This window comes from Chenopodium quinoa, unplaced genomic scaffold (genome assembly GCF_001683475.1).
Source record: "Chenopodium quinoa cultivar QQ74 unplaced genomic scaffold, ASM168347v1, whole genome shotgun sequence".
Lineage (NCBI taxonomy): Eukaryota > Viridiplantae > Streptophyta > Magnoliopsida > Caryophyllales > Amaranthaceae > Chenopodium > Chenopodium quinoa.
Genome location: NW_018742810.1, coordinates 340,213 through 362,519, shown reverse-complemented (window position 1 = coordinate 362,519; position 22,307 = coordinate 340,213). Strand labels below are relative to the sequence as shown.

At 36.2% G+C, this 22,307-nt stretch overlaps 3 protein-coding genes across 5 annotated transcripts; all 3 read right to left on the bottom strand.

Annotated features, from left to right (window-relative positions):
- Positions 1–1,731: 1,731 nt before the first annotated feature.
- On the bottom strand, positions 1,732–7,343 carry LOC110725153 (long chain acyl-CoA synthetase 4-like). The gene is made up of 19 exons (XM_021904623.1): positions 7,095–7,343; positions 6,892–6,955; positions 6,696–6,785; positions 6,110–6,166; positions 5,975–6,023; positions 5,808–5,884; positions 5,576–5,615; positions 5,390–5,484; positions 5,093–5,260; positions 4,863–4,973; positions 4,699–4,786; positions 4,479–4,545; positions 3,759–3,834; positions 3,528–3,645; positions 3,080–3,325; positions 2,779–2,918; positions 2,501–2,683; positions 2,129–2,248; positions 1,732–2,039 (listed from the first exon to the last, which is right to left on the bottom strand). Exons 1-19 carry the CDS (start codon positions 7,244–7,246, stop codon positions 1,998–2,000), a joined length of 1,983 nt encoding a protein of 660 aa, XP_021760315.1. The 5' UTR covers positions 7,247–7,343; the 3' UTR covers positions 1,732–1,997.
- Positions 7,344–7,677: 334 nt separating this feature from the next.
- Positions 7,678–13,340, bottom strand: LOC110725154 (mitochondrial inner membrane protein OXA1-like). 2 transcript variants are annotated; one of them, XM_021904624.1, is made up of 10 exons: positions 13,143–13,338; positions 12,215–12,711; positions 11,482–11,572; positions 10,828–10,875; positions 10,612–10,670; positions 10,393–10,468; positions 10,170–10,301; positions 9,898–10,005; positions 9,193–9,247; positions 7,678–8,694 (listed from the first exon to the last, which is right to left on the bottom strand). In XM_021904624.1, the coding sequence occupies exons 2-10, from the start codon at positions 12,709–12,711 to the stop codon at positions 8,426–8,428; spliced, it is 1,335 nt and encodes a 444-aa protein (XP_021760316.1). In that variant the 5' UTR covers positions 13,143–13,338; the 3' UTR covers positions 7,678–8,425. The 2 variants fall into 2 exon arrangements, with proteins under 2 accessions (XP_021760316.1, XP_021760317.1); XM_021904625.1 differs by lacking the exon at positions 9,193–9,247 and having other exon boundaries at positions 8,538–8,694; positions 13,143–13,340.
- A 1,228-nt stretch (positions 13,341–14,568) lies between these two features.
- On the bottom strand, positions 14,569–18,901 carry LOC110725155 (mitochondrial inner membrane protein OXA1-like). 2 transcript variants are annotated; one of them, XR_002512134.1, is made up of 4 exons: positions 18,697–18,901; positions 17,452–17,942; positions 15,929–16,744; positions 14,569–15,243 (listed from the first exon to the last, which is right to left on the bottom strand). XR_002512134.1 is itself a non-coding variant. In XM_021904626.1 (3 exons), the coding sequence occupies exons 1-3, from the start codon at positions 16,649–16,651 to the stop codon at positions 15,077–15,079; spliced, it is 237 nt and encodes a 78-aa protein (XP_021760318.1). In that variant the 5' UTR covers positions 16,652–17,429; the 3' UTR covers positions 14,569–15,076. The 2 variants fall into 2 exon arrangements, 1 of the variants encoding a protein (XP_021760318.1); XM_021904626.1 differs by lacking the exons at positions 17,452–17,942; positions 18,697–18,901 and having other exon boundaries at positions 15,929–15,983; positions 16,637–17,429.
- Between the last annotated feature and the right edge of the window lie 3,406 nt (positions 18,902–22,307).

Below are 22,307 nucleotides of genomic sequence, written 5' to 3'. Positions count from 1 at the left end.
AACCCTTTATAAGTATAGGCTTGTCTTTTTTTTTTTATTTAGCAGTCCTTATCTATACTGTCAAAGTTGACAAAAATGGGCTCTGATACTTCTGTCAATCTATATCATTGTATATTAAGAATAGAAGTAGACAAAATTTCTGAACTTTGGTTATTTTATATTAAGTGCTTTAATGCCTCAAGCACAGCCTCAAAATAGTTTACTAATAGGACCCCAGGATGTCAAATTGGTGATTAAAATCATCTCTTGTATGAGTTTTATCCCTTGACTGCCACTACAACATAATTTTGTAATAGACATATAATTGAACTAAACTCATTGTTGGGGCTCTATGGACGTATTGATAGACCTGATATGGTTTCAAAACAACTTTTATGAGTTCAGGGGACACCCCACACATCCACTTCAATTTTTTGGAAAAAATTCTCAAAATTGGTCAAAAAACGTGGATTATAGCCTTCATTTTTGGACAATTTTTTTACTTTTTTGGACCCAAAAAAGAAAGTGGTTAAGGTGCTTCCCATGGTCCTTTCAAGACTTCGGGAGACCATTTGGGTGGTTGGAACCATCTACTTTGCAACGATCAATTTAGCCGATTATATATACACCTCCTTTCATTAACTCAAGGTTACAACGAGCCTTAATATGACCAAACAGAGATCATATATGGTTCGAAACAACATAATAAAACCCGAGATGTTTTCCCTACCATCACTTGATTTTTCAACGAGTCCCAAAATCTTTAAAAATGGTCAAATTTCGTGTATTATAGCCTTCAAATTTGGCCTTAACTGAACATTTATGGACCCGTCAAGGTTATCCATTGAGGTGCTTTCCAAGGCTCCAAAAAGGCCCCAGGAGACTACTTAGTGCTTGGAACCATCTCATTCATGCCTTAGCGCATCCCCAATAACTGGATGAGACACACTTTTAGGCAAGTCTATGCCTGTTTCTTTCTTTCCTCAGGCCAGGCTGCCATAGAACTAAACAATAACTGGTAGTTGGAGGCTGGTTGTCTTCATTTTAAGCAGCCTGAAGGTGGTTTCATAAAAACAGCTCTGTATAGTTTACAACATAGCCAAATGCAATCCTTGAAAAAAAGGCTTTGTTGTTTCAAGTCACCTGAAAAACCCTTATCTAAACTTGTTTTTGTAGTGGATTGAGTTTGGCTAGTTCTTATCTGAACTTGTCAACCGTTATCCAAGCTTCTTGATCTTATCTTAGTGGTCCTTGTCTGAATCAACCCTAATGTAAACTTATTGGAACACTTTGAAAATTATTCTGAAGCTTGATGTCAGTCCAGAAAACAGTCTTGTCAACTGTGAATTTAAGGGATGGTTAATTATATTGTTTTTTTTAACCTGTCAAAAAATTTATAATAACCTATATATCATGATGCATTCAGAGGGTTCTATTCACAAGTTCACAACGGTGGAGAACATGGGCAGCACATTTCATACAGGCAACATGGCAGCAATACTACAAAATGAAGCTTAAGTAATCTTTACAAGAGATTGAACAATAAACTTAGGCTGAGGGTGAGAAGTTCACAAAATTTAGGTGCCACCTTACTTGTGTCAAAGTCATCTGCCAATGCACTGCGTAACCTGCAACGTAACAGTTTTCAAAATGCCAGAAGTTTGCTGATGATTCCCTTAACCTGCAAATGCCAACTGAGCCTGATTTCATTTCTGAAGAAAGTTAGCTTCTCTCTTTTCAAGTAAATGTTGCTTCAATTTGTAAAATTATAGTAGTATTTATTGATAGATCATCCTGTATACGTAGAATCGTTTAGACGAGCATATAGAGTTCGCTGGAGTTCCTTCTGTATATGTATATCAAATATTTCGTAAAGTGAAGCATAGTCTACATGTACAAATCAAATCTTTTCATGTGTATCCATGTCAATTTACAATCTTTGTCACTGAGGGAAGCATTAAAATGTAATAGATGGCCAATTTGCAGCAGAGTTGATGTTTGGATATGAATGTCATTACTCATTTCTTGTTCCGTTCTTTGTATAATGTGTCAACAACATCCTGTAAGAACAATTCCATTAGGGACCAATATAATGTTATGCCTTGAAAACAGAAAATCCATATGACCATATGTATTAAGATGTACCAACCTTGTAATACTGGAGCAATTGAGGCCTTTTCTTCTTAAAAGTTGGGGTCAAGAGATCGCGTTCCATGTCAAATGGCACAGGGTCAAGATGTACTGCTTTGATTAACTCGAAACCTTTCAACTATAAGGAAGCAAATGAAATGGACTACGTCACTACAGGAGGAATTGATGAAAACAGAAAGTGCATTTGAACTCTGGACCTACTGTAACTTGGATTTTTAACCTTTGAACACTACTGTAAGCTCTAATGTCTACTTTCAGATGGATATTTAGGCCTTAGTGTCTGTTTGGCATTAACTTTTCGGGTAGCTCAATATTATCTTGTGAATAGTGCTGTGCAAAACCTACCAAAATTCGCAAGAGAGCAAAGTACCTTGTTCTCTTTGGCAATCTGGTTGAGTTTCTCAATGAAGTAGGCCTTTGCTCCAGGATTCTGGCATAGTGAACTAAAATCACCTGCAATACCTTGTTCTTCAGCCCAGGATTCTAGAGCCTTCCTGTTGGGGTTGATAACAGCAACGAGGAAAGACTGGAAGCTGTTTCCATAAACCCATATCTGAAATAGACAGATGAATTCAGAACAAAGCAAATTATAATTCTAATGATCCTACATAATTGTTTATTCTTATGTACAGCATAGATCAGACATACAGAATCGATTTCTGAGGCAAGACTGTATGTATTCTCCAAGTTCTCAACAGAAACATATTCTCCTTGCGAGAGCTTGAAGATGTTTTTCTTGCGATCAATGATCTTCATGCGCCCATCTGATTGCCACTCTCCAATATCCCCTGTATAGATAGTTGATGATCTAAAATATCAAAATACTGTTGTTGTAACTACTACATGTAGGCTTTTTTTGGCCATTACCTATGATCAGCTGTAGCCGCTGCGAACTAGGAAGTAAAATTTATCAGTCTAAATGAAGAAGAAAAAAAGAAGTCAGACTAACCTGTGTGAAACCAGCTGTCAATCATGACTTCGTCAGTGAGGTCTTCTCGTTTATAGTAACCTGTGAAGAGGGTATTTCCTCGAATGCATACCTCTCCACGTGGGGTGCTGGAAAGAGCATCATACCCCATCACTGGAACTGATTCTAAGCAGACATCAACATTTGGTACAGGAGGTCCCACAGTTCCAATCATTGCCATATCATGAGGTTGTGCAATGAATGAAGCTGCACAGCTTTCAGTAAGACCTGTGTGATAATAGGAGATCCAGTCATTTTAATTTACTACTATTACAATCACTATTTGTTGTTATTATTAGTGAGAATGTCTATATAATCTTGAAGATACAGTATTTTTCCCTAGTTCTATACTATTAGTTCTATTACTTGGAGAAGGGTTGAGTTTAGTGTTGATTTATTCATACAGAGAAATGACTAGTAAACAGCATACCATATCCTTGAAGCACATGAGCACATGTGACCACGCGTAGGAAAGTTTCTACACTGGGAGCAAGAGGTGCTCCTCCTGAAAGAATTAAACGAAGTTTCCCTCCAAGACCCTCCTTGATCTGAGGCCACAACGATAACACATATATTAAAGAGGAGAGTTAAAAGTAATAAACCTTTTTAAGAGGAGAAGCAATATCCATCAATCTGAAACTCTTATGACAACTCATACTACCTTACTAAAAACGATCTTATCAAAAAGGGGGGAAGCTTCTTCGTGCTTATACCCTTTGTTTAAGTTTCCCAATTTGCTGCATAATTCAAAACATAGGTTATTTTACTTTCAATTAGAGAAAAAATACAATTGGACTATCCTGTCACAAACAATTACCTATGTTCATAGGTACCCCAAGAACATTTTTGAGTTAATTCTAGGCTATACTATGTGGATTTATATGCTTTTCTTTACTCTTTTATCTTTGCCATAATCTTTATTTTTGTTATTTAATGTAATTTTATTAGACAATTTACAAGGATTGCATATACTCAACTAGAATCCCTGCAGGTTATGGTTATATAACTGTTTCTCCAATCTGATTTCTTCAACGAAGTGTTACAGATGCTTGATGTTGAAGAGGGTAATTCCTGCTTAAGCTTGTTTCTGGCTGAAAAACCTTCTCTAAAGTAATACTCCCTCTGTCTTTAAGTAATGGGCCACATTTACTACTTATAATTGTCTGACAGTATTAGGTCACTTTCTAAATTTAGTACGTTAAACTTTGAACTTCCCTATACTGCTCCTAATGATAACTTTAGCTCTTTAAGTAATACTGTATGACATAGTGTTCAAGAAGAAAGGTCACCCTGGAATGGAAATGTATATCTATGCTGTCCTGGATTTGTATATGAATGAAAAGTCTCTCTTGTAAGTAAATATTTTGTAAGCTTAACTTACTAGGAGTAGGCGACATTGAATAATGTACGCTTCAGAGCTCCAGAAGATGAAATCTTTTCCATCAGACCTGTTGTCACACAGAAATACAGTAGATGGGCCATCAGTATAAAAAGCAGTGAGTGCAACAGCACAAAAGATCATAATAGCTGCTTCAGAGGCTACTCCCATAATATACTGTTATTGGTTGGCTTATGCACATTAAAACATTTCTGATGCTTACCTGAATAAATTCTTTCTAGCACACGCGGAACAGAACAAAGAAGTGTTGGTTTCAGATCCTTGATGTCTTCAGCCAGTAGTTTGACATCCTGAGTAAGCAATAGACCGAGTAAGTATGAAGAAAGTTTTCATTTGTTGTAAAAATACCTCAAAGTTTTCACTTACCCCACGCCAATATCCTATTGAAGCACCAATTGAGATAAACAATTCCTCAACCACTCGATCAAAGATATGTGCTAGGGGAAGATATGAGAGGTATACATCATCCGGACTAAGCTGTCAAATTTTCCAAAGAGAATCACAAGAAAAGAAAATAAATGTCAAACTACTTATACCAGTACGGCATAATACATTGTCTGGTTTTCACATGCAGGAAAGGATGACTCTGAACTTACCTCTTCATTTATGCTCTTCAAAGAGAAATTAATGCCAGATACAACAGTGACAACAGTTTCATTTGAAATCAATACTCCCTTGGGTTCACTTGTTGTACCACTAGTATACATTATTGTGCAAATGTCGGATTTCTTTTTTTCAGGAAGATCAAAATGTTGATTGTTTCCCTGTATGTGCATTTTCAAGCAGATGAGTGTTAGAAGTGCTACTTGGTACAAGTTAGAGGAGATTACCACCAAATTGGGAAAAAAATAATAATTTAGGGTAAAAAGTACAGGAAATTGAGCATGACATACCAGTTGAAGAAACTCATCCCAAGAGTAGACTGCCAAGCCTAATCTTTTAGCATCTTCTTTATGGTCAGTTTGAACCTTGCCAAAGCTCACAAGTGCTGTGTTACAGAAAGAATATGTTAGTAAAAAAAAAAAAAAAAAAAAACTTTTTTCATTCACCGGTAATAAGGATACAAAAATTCAACTTACTTTTCAAGTATTTTGTTGTATTTGGCAATGTCTTGATAACCTGTCCAAAAGGAGCTATAGTTATAACAAATTCTGCCTTTAACATCATTCTGATAGAAAGGATGATATTGATAAGAAGCTTGAACATACATGCACTTAGCCTAGATCCTCATAAGTCGTAAGATTAAATTTAATATTTCAGAACATTGCAACTTTGCATGTAGCTCTGCAACTCTATGTTAAATTCACTTACCTCTGGCATCTTCTTTTCTTCGACGAAAGCAATAGACACCTCTGCGTGACATAAAATGAATTCTACTGCACCAGAACCTATTAGCAAAAACATGTTAACGCTTATACACTCTCCAACTAAAAACAACTCTATTCTAGTGACATCTTTCTAGATAGTTGAACTCATACCTAAAGAATCATAAAGAGGGACGCAATACAATCCATGAGCATTACAAGCCTGCAAACATTTATAGCAAAAGACATCAACATTACTTCTTAGTATAGAAAAAACTGCTACATCTGCAAGTGGTATCAGATCTGTACCTGCATGCTGATCATCCACTTCGGGCAATTAGTACTGTAGATACCACATTTTTCTCCCTGCAAAATTAAAGAAAAATGAAAAAAGGTTGGGAAAACGAGCCACTTCAATAATCAATCATACATATATATATATCCTACAGAATGTCATTTGTTGGCTCTGAAACTGACTTAAACTGTAAACACTCTTACAACTACCAGGAATAATGCTATGAATAAACAAAGTAACCACTCTGTAGTCTGTACTATACCAAACACACAAGTTTTTGCTAATAACCCCATGTTAAGGTTGTGTTTGGTTAAATGGAACACCTCTAACAGGAAAATTAATTTTCTGATATCTCCCTGTTTGGTTCAGTGAAAAGGTGAAAATGATTTTCTTGGCCAGGTTGACGGCATGAAGCTAACAAAAATTTTTGCAAGAGGTGAAGAAATCCAAATTGTCCTCCCCATCCCAGCTTTTTCATCTACACTGTATCCCCTTTATCTCCCTTAGCTTTCGATTTTATATGATAACTTTTCCAGTAACAGCAGAAATGCATCCTTAAACAAGAAATGTTTCATCATGTCAAGATATACAGTAACTCACTTTATTGACTCCACAGCTGCGGATAGATGCTCCAACTTTCATGACAATGTCATAAACCTCCTTGTATGTTAACCAATTATAGTTTCCTGCCTGTGAGTTATCCATGGTAGCACATAAAAAAGCGAGCATGTCAACATGTGGGTAAGACACACAAAACAGAAAAAGGAACAATCTGTAAGAGTGTAAGCCTCCTTACTTTGCCATTCTCGGTTTCACGATATCCAAGCATTTGATTCTCAGGGAACTTCTCAACTGACATGCTGCAATCATGAAATACAAACCAACGTATCAAGTAACAAACCATATGCATACAGATTATTTACATGATTTAGTAAAGTGAAGCACAAATAATCTTATACTTGACAATACTAAAATGAAAAAAAATATTGATGATCATACCGGAAAATATCCCAGCAAGTTTCCATTCCTGGTAAAAGAGGTGGGAAACCATCTTTAGCATTAACACTCCTGTAAACTGGTCCAACTGATGGCCTCCCGTGTTTTGCTTCTTTGCCCCCCTCCACCTCCACCACATACTTCTTCTCTGCCATTCCTTTTGCAGATCTTTTCTTTGTCTTTTGTCGAAGATTACTTCAGTTTTGATTTCAATATTTTCTCTTCCCTCCATAAAGGTAATGCTCTTATAGAATATAGACGGCACAAGAAATGTCCTTGGTAAGACTTTCAAGAAGTTAGAAGCTTTTGGTGGCCAAAATCAACCAAGTTTTTGTTAAAATACAAACTTGGGTGACAAAGCAACTATTTTTGACTAATTCACTGCTTTCGGGACATATTTGGATTCTTCCTAAGCTACTTAATTTCTCTCTTGATTATAGATAATAATAAAATGTTTAATATATATCGGACTATTCTTAAGTTGCATGTAACCGGGTGTATGTTCTAATCTTCAGGTTTTATATGTGTATTTATTACATCATACAACGGAGTCATTTGTATATTTCACGCTATAAAACAAGAATGATCTATTTCTCTGTGATTGGAGGTGGGTGGTAGGTTAGATCAACTACTTTAAACAACCAATAAAATAATATAACTTCCAATAAATCATTCTTAGTGAACTGTTTTCTGTAACCTGTCGTATTCTAACCATCGTAGAAGTTAAGTTTTTAACAAGCATCAGCCCACAATCTCTTATGAAGGAAATGAATTATTAAACAATCGCAATTAAAGAATACCGAAAAAAAAAAACATATTGTACATCACATTAGCATAAATAGTCTGTTATTTAGTCTTCAATCATTCAAAACTTATATCTATACAGCATACAAACATAATCTCTGCAGTTTCCTTTAATTACAAGTGTTTTATCCTTACGACTACGTATAACATTACCCTTATTATTATACATCACATAATTCAAAAAGGTGGAGCAGGAATCTAATACAAACATGGTAGCTCACTATACTATAATACAACAAATCTTTCAATTAACCTTTTTACTGGGGCAAAGTCAAAAAAATCTACAAGCAAAAGAGAGAGAGGAGGCGGCAGGGAGGTGAAGAAAACAGGAGTATATAGAAGTAAGAATCAAGGTACAAAATTGATTAAGCCTATCATACACGTTCTTAACATGGAATTAGAGCAATGGCTTCAACGACAATGTTGCGCTGTAATGTTGCTTACAAAGATATTCAATTAGATTCTGATAGAATGAAAAACCTGACAACAAAAACAATGGAGGCTTCGGTAGCATAATAGGGTACAATTTACTACTGCTTCTTTTTCTTCCTTCCCTTATTTCCCTTTAGTTTTTCTTCAAGATATCTGATCCTTTGTTTCATAATTGCATGTGAAGATGTCCTTCTGTCAGCAACTTTTGATGACTCAGACGGCGGCTTAGATTCCGATGGAGTGTTTTGTTGTTGGGTTGCTGAAACTGATGGTAACTCTGACTGGGACTGTGATGTGGGTGTACTAGGTGGAGATAAGGGTGCTCCGGTTAGATCCAAGAACTTTCTCACTTCTGGATGCCTAATAGCTGCAAAAAGGAAAAATTATGATAAAATTCACAATGTGAAACATTTGCAACTCTTAATGAGAAAAGTGAAATCTTGCAGAACAGTCCACAGCTAGCTTGCCAGATGCTGTTTCTAGAAAAGGGATTATAAAAAAGTTTTCGAAGATAAAATTACTTCAAGAATTCCTGCCAAAGCAAACAATTTTCCAGAATTCTCCATAGAGCTTTAAGGCTATAGTGGTTACAAACACTGCAATGAACTTCTAGTTGGTAATGATAAACCAAAGGCTATCTCTTGTCAATGAACATACAAGCGCTTAATTTTGTTATTTGTCAGAAAAGCACCTCGATATGCATTACGGGATATGGATGACTGAGACTCATGGTAAAAGGACTGCCATACTACTGAACACGCAAAGATAAAAGAAACTGAGAAAAATCATATTTTGTTCACCACTGTAGATACTAATTCTACATAATAGCCCAGAAAACCAACAAATTAAACAGTCAAATATTCACCTAATCCATATGACATTGAAAACAGGTTGGAGGTTATCCAATAACAAAAGAGTGCCTGCAATAAAAATAAATAAAGAAATAAATAAAATTGGCTTTCTCAGCATTAGAAATCAAACCAGGCATACATCCAAAAAGCTGCACATTTATGAATTGGTAGACATCAATAAGCTTAATGAATGCATACAACACGGAATCATTACGTGAGAATAATGCTAGCCTCATTGGAGAAACTAGAAAGTAAAAGGGGCACAGTAGAATAATTACTCCTCCACTCTTATTTATGTGCTTGTGAGGTTGTAATCTGTTCAAGCCTTTCAACAAGTCTGGCTTTTATTTTTTACTGTTTATTTCTTCTTTTCATTTTATCCGCTTTTTTCTTCCTACCCTTTGCCTATAAGGGATGAAATAATTTTAAGCTCATATCCCATCCCCCACCCACATAAAATTTGGCTCCACAATAAGAGTAGAAGTAAAATCCCTTATTCAAATAGTACAGTCAACTAACCACAGAGAGAGAGAGAGAGAGAGAGAGAGAGAGAGAGAGAGAGAGAGAGAGAGAGAGAGAGAGAGAGGAAGAGGGGGGGGGGGAATGGGGTTCAAACATAGCACTGATATCACAGAAATCCATTTATTAGAACTGACAAGAAACTAATAGGATAAACCCTTTTTTCTGCAACTTTTGTGAACCTGGAAATGTTGGCATACCTTAGGAAAACCCATTGTAAATGGCACTGCAAGAATAGCAAAGATCCTTGAGACCTTCTTCATTTTATCAGAGTTAGGATTACCTTCAAAGCCTTCTTGCATGTTGTACTAAGGTTAGTGAAACAGCAATAAAATGTTAGTAACAGCACCCTCCTCTTCTCCCTCAGAAAGGACAATAAAAAGAGATAACAACTTTGACAGAGAAATAGAAACAGAAGAAGATAAGGAATGCAACGGCAAGAGGTGCTCAGAAGCACATCGAAACTCCTCACCTCTACAAGGACCAAGAATGATAGTGATGCTAGAACTGGAAAAATAAACAAACTATCTGGAGTAGTGAGATCTGTGAACCAGAGCGCTCCACCAGATTTCATTGATGGAACCTTCTCAACCATGTTTGAGATCTGATACATAAATACAGAGTTTTGAGATGAAAATTAGAGTAATACTATTAAAATCAAAAGATTAGAGATGCTTACAGGAATAAAATCTTACAGCTAAGAAAAAGCTGACGAAGATTGGGCCTTGAATTAGAAGTCCTTTCAACGGAGTGAGAGGGCTAACTCCATATCTGTCAGCGTTCCGCAACGAAGAAAATTAGACACTAACATGTGTCCAGCATTTTCAGCCAACGCAAAAGACTAACTTATGCAAATTAGTGGATCTCTCAGATAGTGAGATGTCCAGGATAGTGGTCTACAAGAAATTACTTACTGTTTTAGCAAAGCATTCATTTCCTTTTGGCCTTCAGCAACAGCAACAGGATCCATACCCTGAAAAATATAAATCAGGATAAGTAGTTAACACCCATCAAACAACTAATATGAAATGAAAAAAGGCATAAACATGAATATTGGTAAGCCTCAAAATTTTTATCTAAGATTAAATAAACCTAACCTAATACGTGAATAACTGGTGGGAAGTTCATACCGAAGCTTGCACCGTCTGTTTTATCTCCTCCAACCGTGGTCTTATCAACTACACAGGATTAAATTGCATCAAAATGGCATACTAGTAACAAGGTTAGAATATATAAACTACAAATCAAACACAGAGCAAGTTGACATGAAAACAGTAAGGATTGCATGCATCAGACCTTCATCATGTAAATGTAAGAGATGGGTCGCATGGCCTAACAACATTACCTCTTTTTTAGTACATTTAGCAGCTGCAACAAGCCAACAACTAAACCCCCCCCCCATCACCACCACCACCACGCACACACACATACAACTAAAAAAATAAAAGGGAAACAAACAGCAGTAGAAGTATAAAAAATAATTGTGAAATGGCGACTTGCAAACAATGTCAATTACATAACTTCACTTTTTTTATTTTTTTATTATTAGACATTACAATCAAACAGATCACACTAAGATAAGAAATACAGTTGTACAAAACAGAATTTTTTTTGTTTTTTTAAAAAAAAATGAAAAATCAACAGCGGGTCAGCGGTAACAAATAACAATGATATCCAAAAAATTTAAAATCTTCCTACAGAAGCTTGTGCTGTATTATCAACGATTAAATAACATAAATTCTGGACAGCTTATTGAATGTCATAATTCAAGCACAAAGACTCACATTGAGTTTATAAGTAGCTTTGAGTTGACTGATGAGTAAAGGCAATGTTGCTCCTCGAATTAAAATAGTAGTTACAGCAATAGCTGCCCACCTGGAATATAAAGAGAGTCAAAATATGAAATCCATGACAAAATTGGACTAAAATACAACGAATTTGATAATATGGTAAGGCCTCACAACGACCAATCTAGATCACATATTACTTACTAGAATTTAAGCCTTTAAGGATTTCTCATCCAATCCTTCTTTGTCAGATATTTTTTATGCTTCCGCCTTTAATATATTTTCTATTGCTTCCAAACCAAAGGTTCAGACTTTATAACCCCAACCCCTCAACAAAACACCTTTTGAGTTCTAATCATAAAAGAAAGAAAAACACTAGCATAACCTAATAAAAAAAAGTCAAGAGATATCCTCTATTCAGATTATTGTCCAGCAATAAGAATAGAAGATTCTATCTCAATACAATTGCCAAAGATATCCTCCTTCCACTCCAGCCCTCTGCCAAAAAAAAAGGCAAGTTCCTATCTCAATTCCTTGCCCACTTTTAGATATGCATGAGCATATATTGACATTATTCAAAAGGATCTCTCTTTCCATGCTAGCTCTCCACCGTAAAAAATGGAACTTTCCATCTCACCACCTTTCCCTCTTTACTCCAATCTCACCACAGATAAAAGTCAAGGAACCGATTTAACAGAAACTAAAATAATAAAACAAAAGGAGGGTATACCAATTTAATCCAGTAAATGAATGAACAGCATCAATCAAGTGTTGAAGTGCAGCAACTGGGAAGGCAGAATCAGCAGCTGCAACAGCCACCTCATTAACGGCAGGAGTTGCTGAAGAAACTGCTTCCACAGTTTTATCGGTAAAAATGTGGGCAATGTCACCAAGATTGTCAACTTTGTCAGAGCCTTCTCCAGTTGCACTTGACATATATCTAGACAATGACGGTCCAACCCCTGCTGCTGCTGCTGGGAAAAGGAAGGCAGGCAAACTTTTATTCTGCCCACAAAGTGATCCGAAACCCCCATTACCACCAATGCTGTTTCTAGTATGAATCTGTGACATAACAATATCGCTAATTCCATATCCAGGTTGACTTAGACACGGCGATTGGAAATTTCTCATCGCTTCATGACCATGATGAACAATGTGGCTCAACAAAGGGTGGTACCATCTCCGCAAGAGAGTGTCTTGTTTAGTTAACATCTGACGGCAAGCCATCTGAATATTTAGAGGATATATTAGATAAGGTAACCCAACACAAGACAAATACAACACCCAAAACCCGACTTTTGGTATAATTGTTCAAAGAAAGAGCTGCAATTCACAATACATACATAATGAAAGCAATCAAGCAACCAATCATCTTAACTACACTACCAAAATAGACAGCGTAAAATACTGAAAAACAACACAAACCCTAATTTACTACATGAATGAAAGCACACAGGACACAACTAAGCAATTAAATTAAACAGCAGTTGAAGTGACTAACTCAGTACAATCACTATTAATGCAATTCGTATTATCATAAACCTAATTGCTAACTTGAAAATGCAATTTGGAAATACAGATATAACTTGAGCATGACAAAAATCAAAGAATGATCATAAATAATTTAAGAAAGAACAAAAGTGTAGTTACAGACTTACAGCAAAGAATAACCTCAATGAAGCTAAACAATGGGGAATGATCAAAACCCTAGCATCAAACAATAATCACTTCCGACATTGCTGACGGGAATCGCTAGAATTAGAACCGAGCAAGTGTAGCTGATGAATTCATTCGTTTGCTTAGGGTTGACAAGGGTTTATGAATTATGATCTCATGAGTAAAACTATTACTGCCTCCGTTTTTTTTTTAATAAGCTTAAATTACTATTTTCGTAAGTTTTTTTTTTTATAAGTTAGAGTTTCATTTTTGAAAATCTCTTACCATTGAATAATACTACTATATCTTTATCTACCAATGTCACTATTGTTTCTTACTTTATCATTCTTCACTCCTTTAATGGTCCTCACTCCCTCTCATACCACTTTACTTTTCAATAAAATAATAACCTTATCTACCCTACTAACATCTTATTTTATTAAATTACCTAAAACTCTACGCAATCTCACCTCTAACCTATAAAAAAACGGAGGGAATACTAGTTACTAACGTTAGCGGTTTTATCCTAAAATCGTCACTGATTTTAACGATTTTAGGGTAAAGTTTTTCAATTTTGTCCCAAAAACACAATTGCTTATCCTTGAGATTGAGATTAACTTGTAAGTAGAAGAGCTACTCTTGCAAACCAATGTTTTTGAAAGTATAAATTTCCACATGCTCAGAGTTCAAAGAAGTGATAAATTATTACTTCATAACAAGGACAAATAAGTATTTAAATATTGAAAAATGATGTACATAACCCTTAAAACTACATATAAGCATTAAATACACATTAGAAAATCGTATAAATTTAAGAAATTATAAAAATATAAACATTAATTACACTTATTTACGCGTGTTTTTGTCATGAATTTCTAATTTTATACAATTTTCAAGAGTGTATGTAATGCTTAAGCTTAGGGCTATATATAGCATTACCCTTAAATATTTTAAAGAATATAAATTATACAGTAATTGTTCAAACATTATGAGTCCAAATTTTTAAAAGAAGAATGAATAGGTATTAATATGGACTTCATAATTGTCATTTAAAACTCGAGTTATTATTGTTTCAATAAAAAACAAATAAAAAAAAATTATAAAAAAAAAAAAAAAAAACCTTAAAAATTATTTAGAGTTCTGATATTTTGTCATTTAGAGGGAGTAGTTTAAGCATGCTAAGTTGTCAGCCACTCAGCCCTTACTTGGTGTTTGTGTTGTGTATTGTGGTTAGCTTTTGTAAAATACTCACTTTGTTCTTAATATTGTCCCACCGAAATCTTAACAGATTAAGAAATGGAATTTAACAATGTACTCTATATTATTTAAAACACGTCTAGAAAATGCAAGCTTATATTGCTAACTACTGTAACACCAAACCAATCAAAAACAAGTAGAAAAAACTAGGCCAAAAAGATGGGGAAGAAGAAGAAAGCATATGCACATAATTCATATGAAGTACAAGTAAATGATTAGAACGAAGGATAATGGAATATCATTAATATAGCAAATATACATACTTCATTTTCATGACATCGTGTAGAGCAAGGATCCGATTCATGCTGTAATCTCGATAATATTATACAATAGATTGAAGCCTTTTAGTAGGCACACAGTTTACATGCGCATTTCTACCTTCCCTTACAGAATACGGCTTCAATTACATACGTTCACTTGAATGGATTCCCATAACACATTGCATGTGAGGTCTTCTATTACATCTGTCTGACCTTATCGTCTAACATACTCCCTCTAAATGACAAAATATCATAACTCTAAATAACTGCAATGAGAAATGTGTTCCTGAGGCCTTATAACTTGAACACAGGAACAGGAATGGAGTACTGGACCTATGCCTCAAGATTATCTGATCTTTTATCTGATTGTTTCACAATTGCTAGCCTGTACTGGACAGAAATTAGAGAAATATGCAACTTCATGGCTCATCAGGCTGTTTAGGTTCCTTGTTCGTGTTATCTTGTTGAATTGCTGAATCTGAGGAAGACTCGGATTGGGACTGTGAGGTGGATGTATGAGGAGAAGATTTAGGGGCGGGTGCTATTGGAAGATCCAAGAACTTTCTCGCTTCTGAGCGCTTAATAGCTGCAGGAAAGAAAAAGTATCACAATGTGGACATTCACAGCTGTGATTCATTAATGAGGTAATATTTTCTGCAACCAGCAGACAAATAAATTGTTTTTAGAAAAGGGACAGCAAGGTTTCTGACCCTGCCCAATTCTTGTCAAAGGGCCTAGCCCGACCATGACCAGCTTTATTAAACCACTTTGAAATTTCTAACCAATGCATACAATTCTATAGAAGTTTCTATAGTTCTTAAGGCTAAAGTGGACACCAGAACAAGGTTCTAATGATGCTGCTGTGAGCCTTCAGCGAATAGAATCCACGTACAAAATGCATACGAGGAACAAACTTCAGTAACTCTTATTTCTATTTGTTTCCCTAATTGATAGGAAAGATAATTCAAACAAACATATATAATACTAGGAGCAAGATTTTCAGGCAGATTGGACTTCAAACACAAAACCAAATTGTGGCCATTTCGGTGGTAATTCCATCTAGAAGGTAAGAATACTAGTTTTGTACTCTGGCTCAACTTATCGGGTGTTCATGGACTGTGGATGGCTGAGATTTGTGGCAAAAAGACTGATAAAAAGCTATGAAGCAATAGTAGATAATAATGGGCAGAGATGCTTGCTTAAAAGCCATCATTCAATTATGTATAGGATTATTATACTAGATTTAACAAGTTAAAGGGACAAAGACTCACCTGCTCCACATGACAACGCAAACAGCCTGGAGGTTATCAAATAACAGAAGAATGCCTGCAATAATATTGTCATCCTCAATATTAGGGAATTAAATCAGAAATTCATACACAAGGGAGCACAGGTATGCATTTAGAGAAATCAATATGCGAACCCGAACTCAATCACTGAATCACATAACGTGGGGTTTTACATCAGAATAATGCTAGCCGCATTGGAAATGGGAAGGGACTGGTAGACAGGGACTGCCTTAAAAGACTTCTTGACAGTATCTTTGCACAATTCTTTCAAGCATTCGAGAAGCTATTATAGTGATGGATTTTACTCCAAATAGAGCTCCACACTTGATTTCATGCTTGGGTTCAATTCGTGCAACAAGCCGATGGCTTTCCTGTATGTTCTTTTCTAATCTTTGTTCCCTTTTTTCTTTTTAAGAACCCTTGGCTAATAATAAGTCCAAAAAAAAAAAAACAGCTTACATGAAATAAAAAATTTAGGCTTCACCATTAGAAAAAGCATATACAAAGTACAGCCAATGAGCCAACAATAAGTGGGGTAACCTGGTGGCGTGGAGGAGCATGCAAACACTGATCTCAGTCATATGAAATGAGATAAAACAACTATGATTAACTATTTTTACTTATTTCTCTACAAAACTTTGTACAAGTCTTGTTAACATTTAATGAAGGCCATCGGAAATAGTGAAATACCTTAGAAAAATACATTGTAAGGGGCACTACAAGAATAACAAAGTCCCTTGAGTATCTCTTAAAGTCACCTGCTGACGGATGTCCTTTCAAGCTTCTCAGCGTGTTGCACTAATGAAATTGTAGTAAGCAATGATTAAGTGAGTTAAAATAACAATGAAATATTAGTATTCCCCCCTCTCAAAAACCAAAATAACAAGTACTTCCTTGTTTCTTTTTAGATGACACATTTAATCTAGGCACACACTTTAAGGAGAGGAGAGAGAATGTATAAGCAAGTGGGTAGACCATGTGTTTAACTGATTTTAATCAAGTTTGTAGTGGAATGTATAAGAAAAGAATGTGCCCATTTCAGGTTCTTAACCCCCTTGATATTCTGGACATGATTACATAGCCTGATTCACTAGTCAAAGATATCTTCTCTCTAGCCCACCCGAAAATACAGAAGTTCCAATCTCAACACCTTGTTATATTGCACTAGAATGCAAATACTTCGTGAGCTTAAGCTATATTATCACATACTTCGTAGTTTTGTTACTAGTATTTCAAAAGCACTAAGCGCTTGAAATGGAAATTATATCACTAAATCAAAGTAAACAGACAGACTGCCCCTGTCATCCCCGTCAATAAACAAATTGTTAATATAATAAACCGAAAGACTGATCTTTTAGGGTGGTTTAAATGTTTAATCTTATAATAGACTTCAAACACAAAGAGCTGTTAAGGTCAACAAAATAAGAAAAATATTAGAGATGAAAATAAAATAGCCGGCCTTACAAAAATATATATTAATAAAAGTATAAAACAAGAAGATATACCAATTCAATCCAGTCAATGTCTGCACAGCATCAATCAAGTACTGCAGTGCAGCAACTGGGAAGGCAGAATCAGCAGCTGCGATAGCTACCTCATTAATGGCAGGAACTTGTGAGGACACTACTTCAACATTTTCACTAGTTAAAATGCTAATATTGTTGTCACCATGATGTTGAGGATGTTGAGCATTATCAAATCCTTCACCAGCTACGCTTGAAATCTTTCTAGATAACAACGGTACAACACTATCAGGTAATATGACAGCAGGGAACCATTTATTCCATCCAAAATGCGCTCTAAAACCCCCATTACCACCAATGTTGCCTCCATTATGAATGTGTGACAAAACATTATTACTAATTCCACATCCAAGTTGACTGAGTGCGCTTGGATATGGTGATCGGGAGTTCTCATCACTTTTATTACCGCGAGGAACAATGTGGCTCAATGACGGGTGATAACATCTTTGGAAAAGGTTGCCTTGTTTAGTTATCTGAAAATGTAGCAAGGAGTGATTAGATAATGTAACAGACACAATACATTCCATAAGAAAACTTGCAGCAAACCAATCTCTGGAGTCTAAGATTGCACTTCCAACAACACCCTTTAAAGGCTTATTGGCGAAAAAAAAAATTGCATTTTACAATTCTAACATACAATTAAACAAGTTTGATAGATTCACTACTAAATTACAATTAAGCACTAAATCGTCTTCTCAAAGAACAAAAACCAATCACTTCCCACAAGAAATTCCAGCCATTACACCACAAAAATAGGCAAAATTACAGTTAAAAAACGGCTGAACTACCAAATTAGTACTAAAATATCAACTTTTTCATATTGTAATACAAATAATTTCAGCAACATATTTAATACGTAGTACATACATATAGCAAAAGATGAAAATATAACTGAATTTTTATACACCAAAACTCCTAATATAACATACAATTTTTTTTGTCCGTACAAAAACATAAACCCTAAATTCCCATATACTTGGAAACTGGAACACAAAATCAATCATAGTCTCAAAGAGGAGCAAACAAATTACTTGCCTTGCTAAAAAAAGCCCTCTTACAATTACAGAAGCAAGTCACATTTACATCAATTATCAACCAAATTAAATAACTTAATTCCCAAAAGCAGGAGATTATTCTCTCACTAGTTTTTTTTTTTTCCAGAATTAAGTGTTTATTTGAAAAAATTATGATGGAATTGAAGGATTAAACAGAGTACAGATTACTTACAGCAAAAAAAGTGGAAGCAGAATTTGATGAGTTCAAAAGATAGAAGCAGAATTTGGTTAATTTTTTGCACTCTTTCAATCTTCATTGGCTGATTTAAAGGTCGATAACATGGGAGGTGTACGTGAAGTAACCAAATGCAGAAATGTTAAAAACAACATTTGAAAAAGTGTATGGTAAAGTATTCCGTTATTCTTTTAGGATTTTTAACCAAAATAAGTTTTATCAGAAAACTATTTTGTAAAGTAAAAGTGTTTTATACCCTGATTTTTTTAAAAAAAATAAAAATTTAATGTGTAAAGGGCTGTTTACAATTTCGTACTTTATTTATTTATTTTTTAAAAAAAAATTCTTAATTTCTGATTAAAAAAAAAATTTAAGCAAAACTTAACATCCTACACTTGACAGTACAGAGATTGCTCAACTAATATCCTTGATTATAGGAAATGCTTCCATCGATGGGTAGCTTCCATCGATGAATTTCCAGAGATCGTGTAGCCTGGAGTTGTGTTTTCCAGGCAACATAATTTGTTCGGGTAAGCTTAATGCAGTTTTGGACGTCGATTAGGGTGATGGGCTTGCTTGGTTCATCAAGGTTGGGAATCATGACTTCTACTGCCATTGTTTCGGAACCGAGAAAAGAAAAATAAGGAAGATGAGGGTGCTTAGCAAATAAAAACTTAAGAATTTAAAAAAAAAAAAAAAAAATTTACACTAAAAACGCTGACCGAGTCAGTTAGCGTTTTTAGTGTAATTTTTTTTTTGTATATTTTAAAATAAAAAATTACAAAATTTAAAAAAAAAAGTTAGACAACATTTTACACGTTGAATTTTTTTTTTTAAACCAAGGGTATAAAATGCTGTTCGAGACAGCGTTTTACCCTAAAAGCTTAGTTTGGTAAATAATGACCACGAGCCTACTTTACAAAATAGTTTTCTAATAAAGCTTACTTTGGAAAATGATCCAAAGTATTCCGTTATTCTTTTAGTCCTTGAGTGGTGTAAGAAAACGACTAAGAATAAGACGAGGTGTAAATGTGGGTTATTGGCTTGACTCTAGTTAGGATTTGAGTTATGGTAGGTCTACTTGGATTGGGTTAGTTTTTAATACTGATAATATTTTATTTTATTTTTGGACAATCTTTCATGGCTACATAGGGAAAATCTCAACTTGTTCACTTTAATCTAATGAGATGATAGGCAACAAAATAACTCATTCGTTTAACATGAAACCAATACACGAGTATATATGTATAATAATTTCAGTCAATTTTCCAAAATCTTAACCATATATTTTATTTTTATTTTTCATAAAATGACCTATAACTACCTATTCTAGTATTCTATATTGTGGGAAAAAAAAATTTACCTATTCCATTAACATTTCCAATATCTTTTTTGGAAGCCCCAATATCAACAATTGTTTTTTGTCGAAAAGAATTAACTCGTGCATTAGCATAGATACAACCTAGACTAAAAGAAAAGTGTATATAAACAAAACAGTTCCAAATTGAACTAGTTAATCAAATTCAGTTTCCAACTAAACATGATGATCATCTATAAGTCTAATCTTCTTATATGCATAGTATGCACGGTAACTTCATACAATTATCATGATACTGATACATGTAACACGAATTAATCCGTACATTGGCACGAGATATATCATTTGAAGAAAAACAATCTTAGATATTGGAAAGCAAGTAAAGTTATTGAGTGCAATCAATATTAAAATTAACAGGAGGGAAATCAATATTAGCTCCACACTTAGTAGGGAACTGATGAACTTTAGTAGGATCATAAGTGGTATCATCTAATCCTTGCTTAAGGCACTCACAAATCTCCGCCACAGCTGATCGGTCCTTGGCTAACCCGGCCACATTGTGCACCCCGTTGCAGCAAGCCTCTTCGGGAATGGACGATTCATCCCTTATGAAATCCGCGCAGGGTGACAGTTCTGTTATTATGGCTCTGCATTTGGTTGACAGTCTTTGAAAGAATGCAGGATTTGAAGAGTAGTATTGTGGCAGATGTTGCAGGGACAAAATGGTAATAACAAGACCAAGACAGCAAGTTCTTAACTTTGGTGTTTGGGTCCAATTTAGTCCAATTGGGCCTAGTCATTAAATGATCCAATTAAAAGCCCAAGGTCAAGGTTCAACTCCCCAATTGTGCTAAAGTCAAGATCAGTCCAAGGCAAGTCAATTGGGCTAAGGCCCAACTTCTCCATATATGCAAAGGTATAAAAGCCATCAATATTACATTTGTACATTCATTCAAACGAAGCCTCAAGCAATTAATTCTCTTGCATAGTGTTCTCTCTCTACACACTGTACTGACTTTAGCATCGGAGGGGCCTTCCTCGGCAACACCCCCGAGGCTAGTTTACGTGTGTTTACTGTGCAGGAAACCTTCGGCCCAACATCACTTGGACCGAATCCAGTCTTCTCCACTTCATCGGACCTTTGACGAGGTCCCATTGTTTTCACCCGAAACAATTTGGCGCCGTCTGTGGGGAAGACTTTCAAAAATCTTTAAGCCAAATTTCTAACCAAAATCATCTTGCAATTATCTTAGTAGCAATGGCTAAGAACCGCAAGAGCAAAAGCCTCCGTCAAGGAGCAGGCGAAAAGCCTAAAACCCCTACACCATCACCCTCGCCGGACCGAAACTCTCCCAAGGGTGCCAGCTCGGGGGGAGGATCATACAGGGAGGATTCCCTTTCTCCCGTAATTCATAACTCTCATCATAGGCCGAGTCACTCTCGGTCTAGCAGGGGTCAGTCCGATCATAGGACACATTCAGTGCCCCAAAGCCAACCATCGACCGTCCGCTCTCATTCCCATACTCAGCCGAGGACCCCTTTGACGGGGCCCAGCTCGGAGGAGGTGGCAAGAGCGCTGGTAGTGCTCATGGAGGCAATGAGGGCACAAAATATGCCGCCACCTCGCGATCAAACTCCTCCGCATACCCGGCATCAGCGGAGGAAGCTAGACCATGATGGTGGGAAACTTCCTTCCTTCCGGGAATTGGAAGAGTGGGAAGAGGATACCTGGAAAACTGAAAAAGAGAGGAAAAAGAACCCTCAATTCTTCAGAGGATCCTCGACCTCCCGACAGGAAACGCATAAGAGCAACAGCTCAGCTTCTCGGCCGGAAGCTGCTCGCCAAGAACAACCTGAGACTGCTCGCCGAAGCGTTCTCGATCGACTCGGCGGCAAGGAACCGAGCGTGCACAGTCGCCTCTCGTTCCCTGAAGCCGAGGCCCGGACTTCCCAGCCAGGGACGAAAACCACTCCTACCTCTCTAAGAGGGCGGAGCGCGGTCCCTTCGGCCAGGAACAAGGGCAAAGCCGTTATGCTACCCGCCAGTTCCCCATTCGAGCAATGGATACTGGAAGAGCACGTGCCCACGGTTAAAATACCGTCGCACATCACATATGATGGGACTTCGGATCCGAAGGACCACGTTGCCTCGTATGAGGCTCATATGCATCTTTGCCCCAGATCCGAAGCGACTTGGTGCAAATATTTCCCAACCACTCTCAAGGGGGTCGCGCAAGCATGGATCTCCAAGGGAGTAAAGCAAGGCTCTATAACGGGGTGGGATGATCTG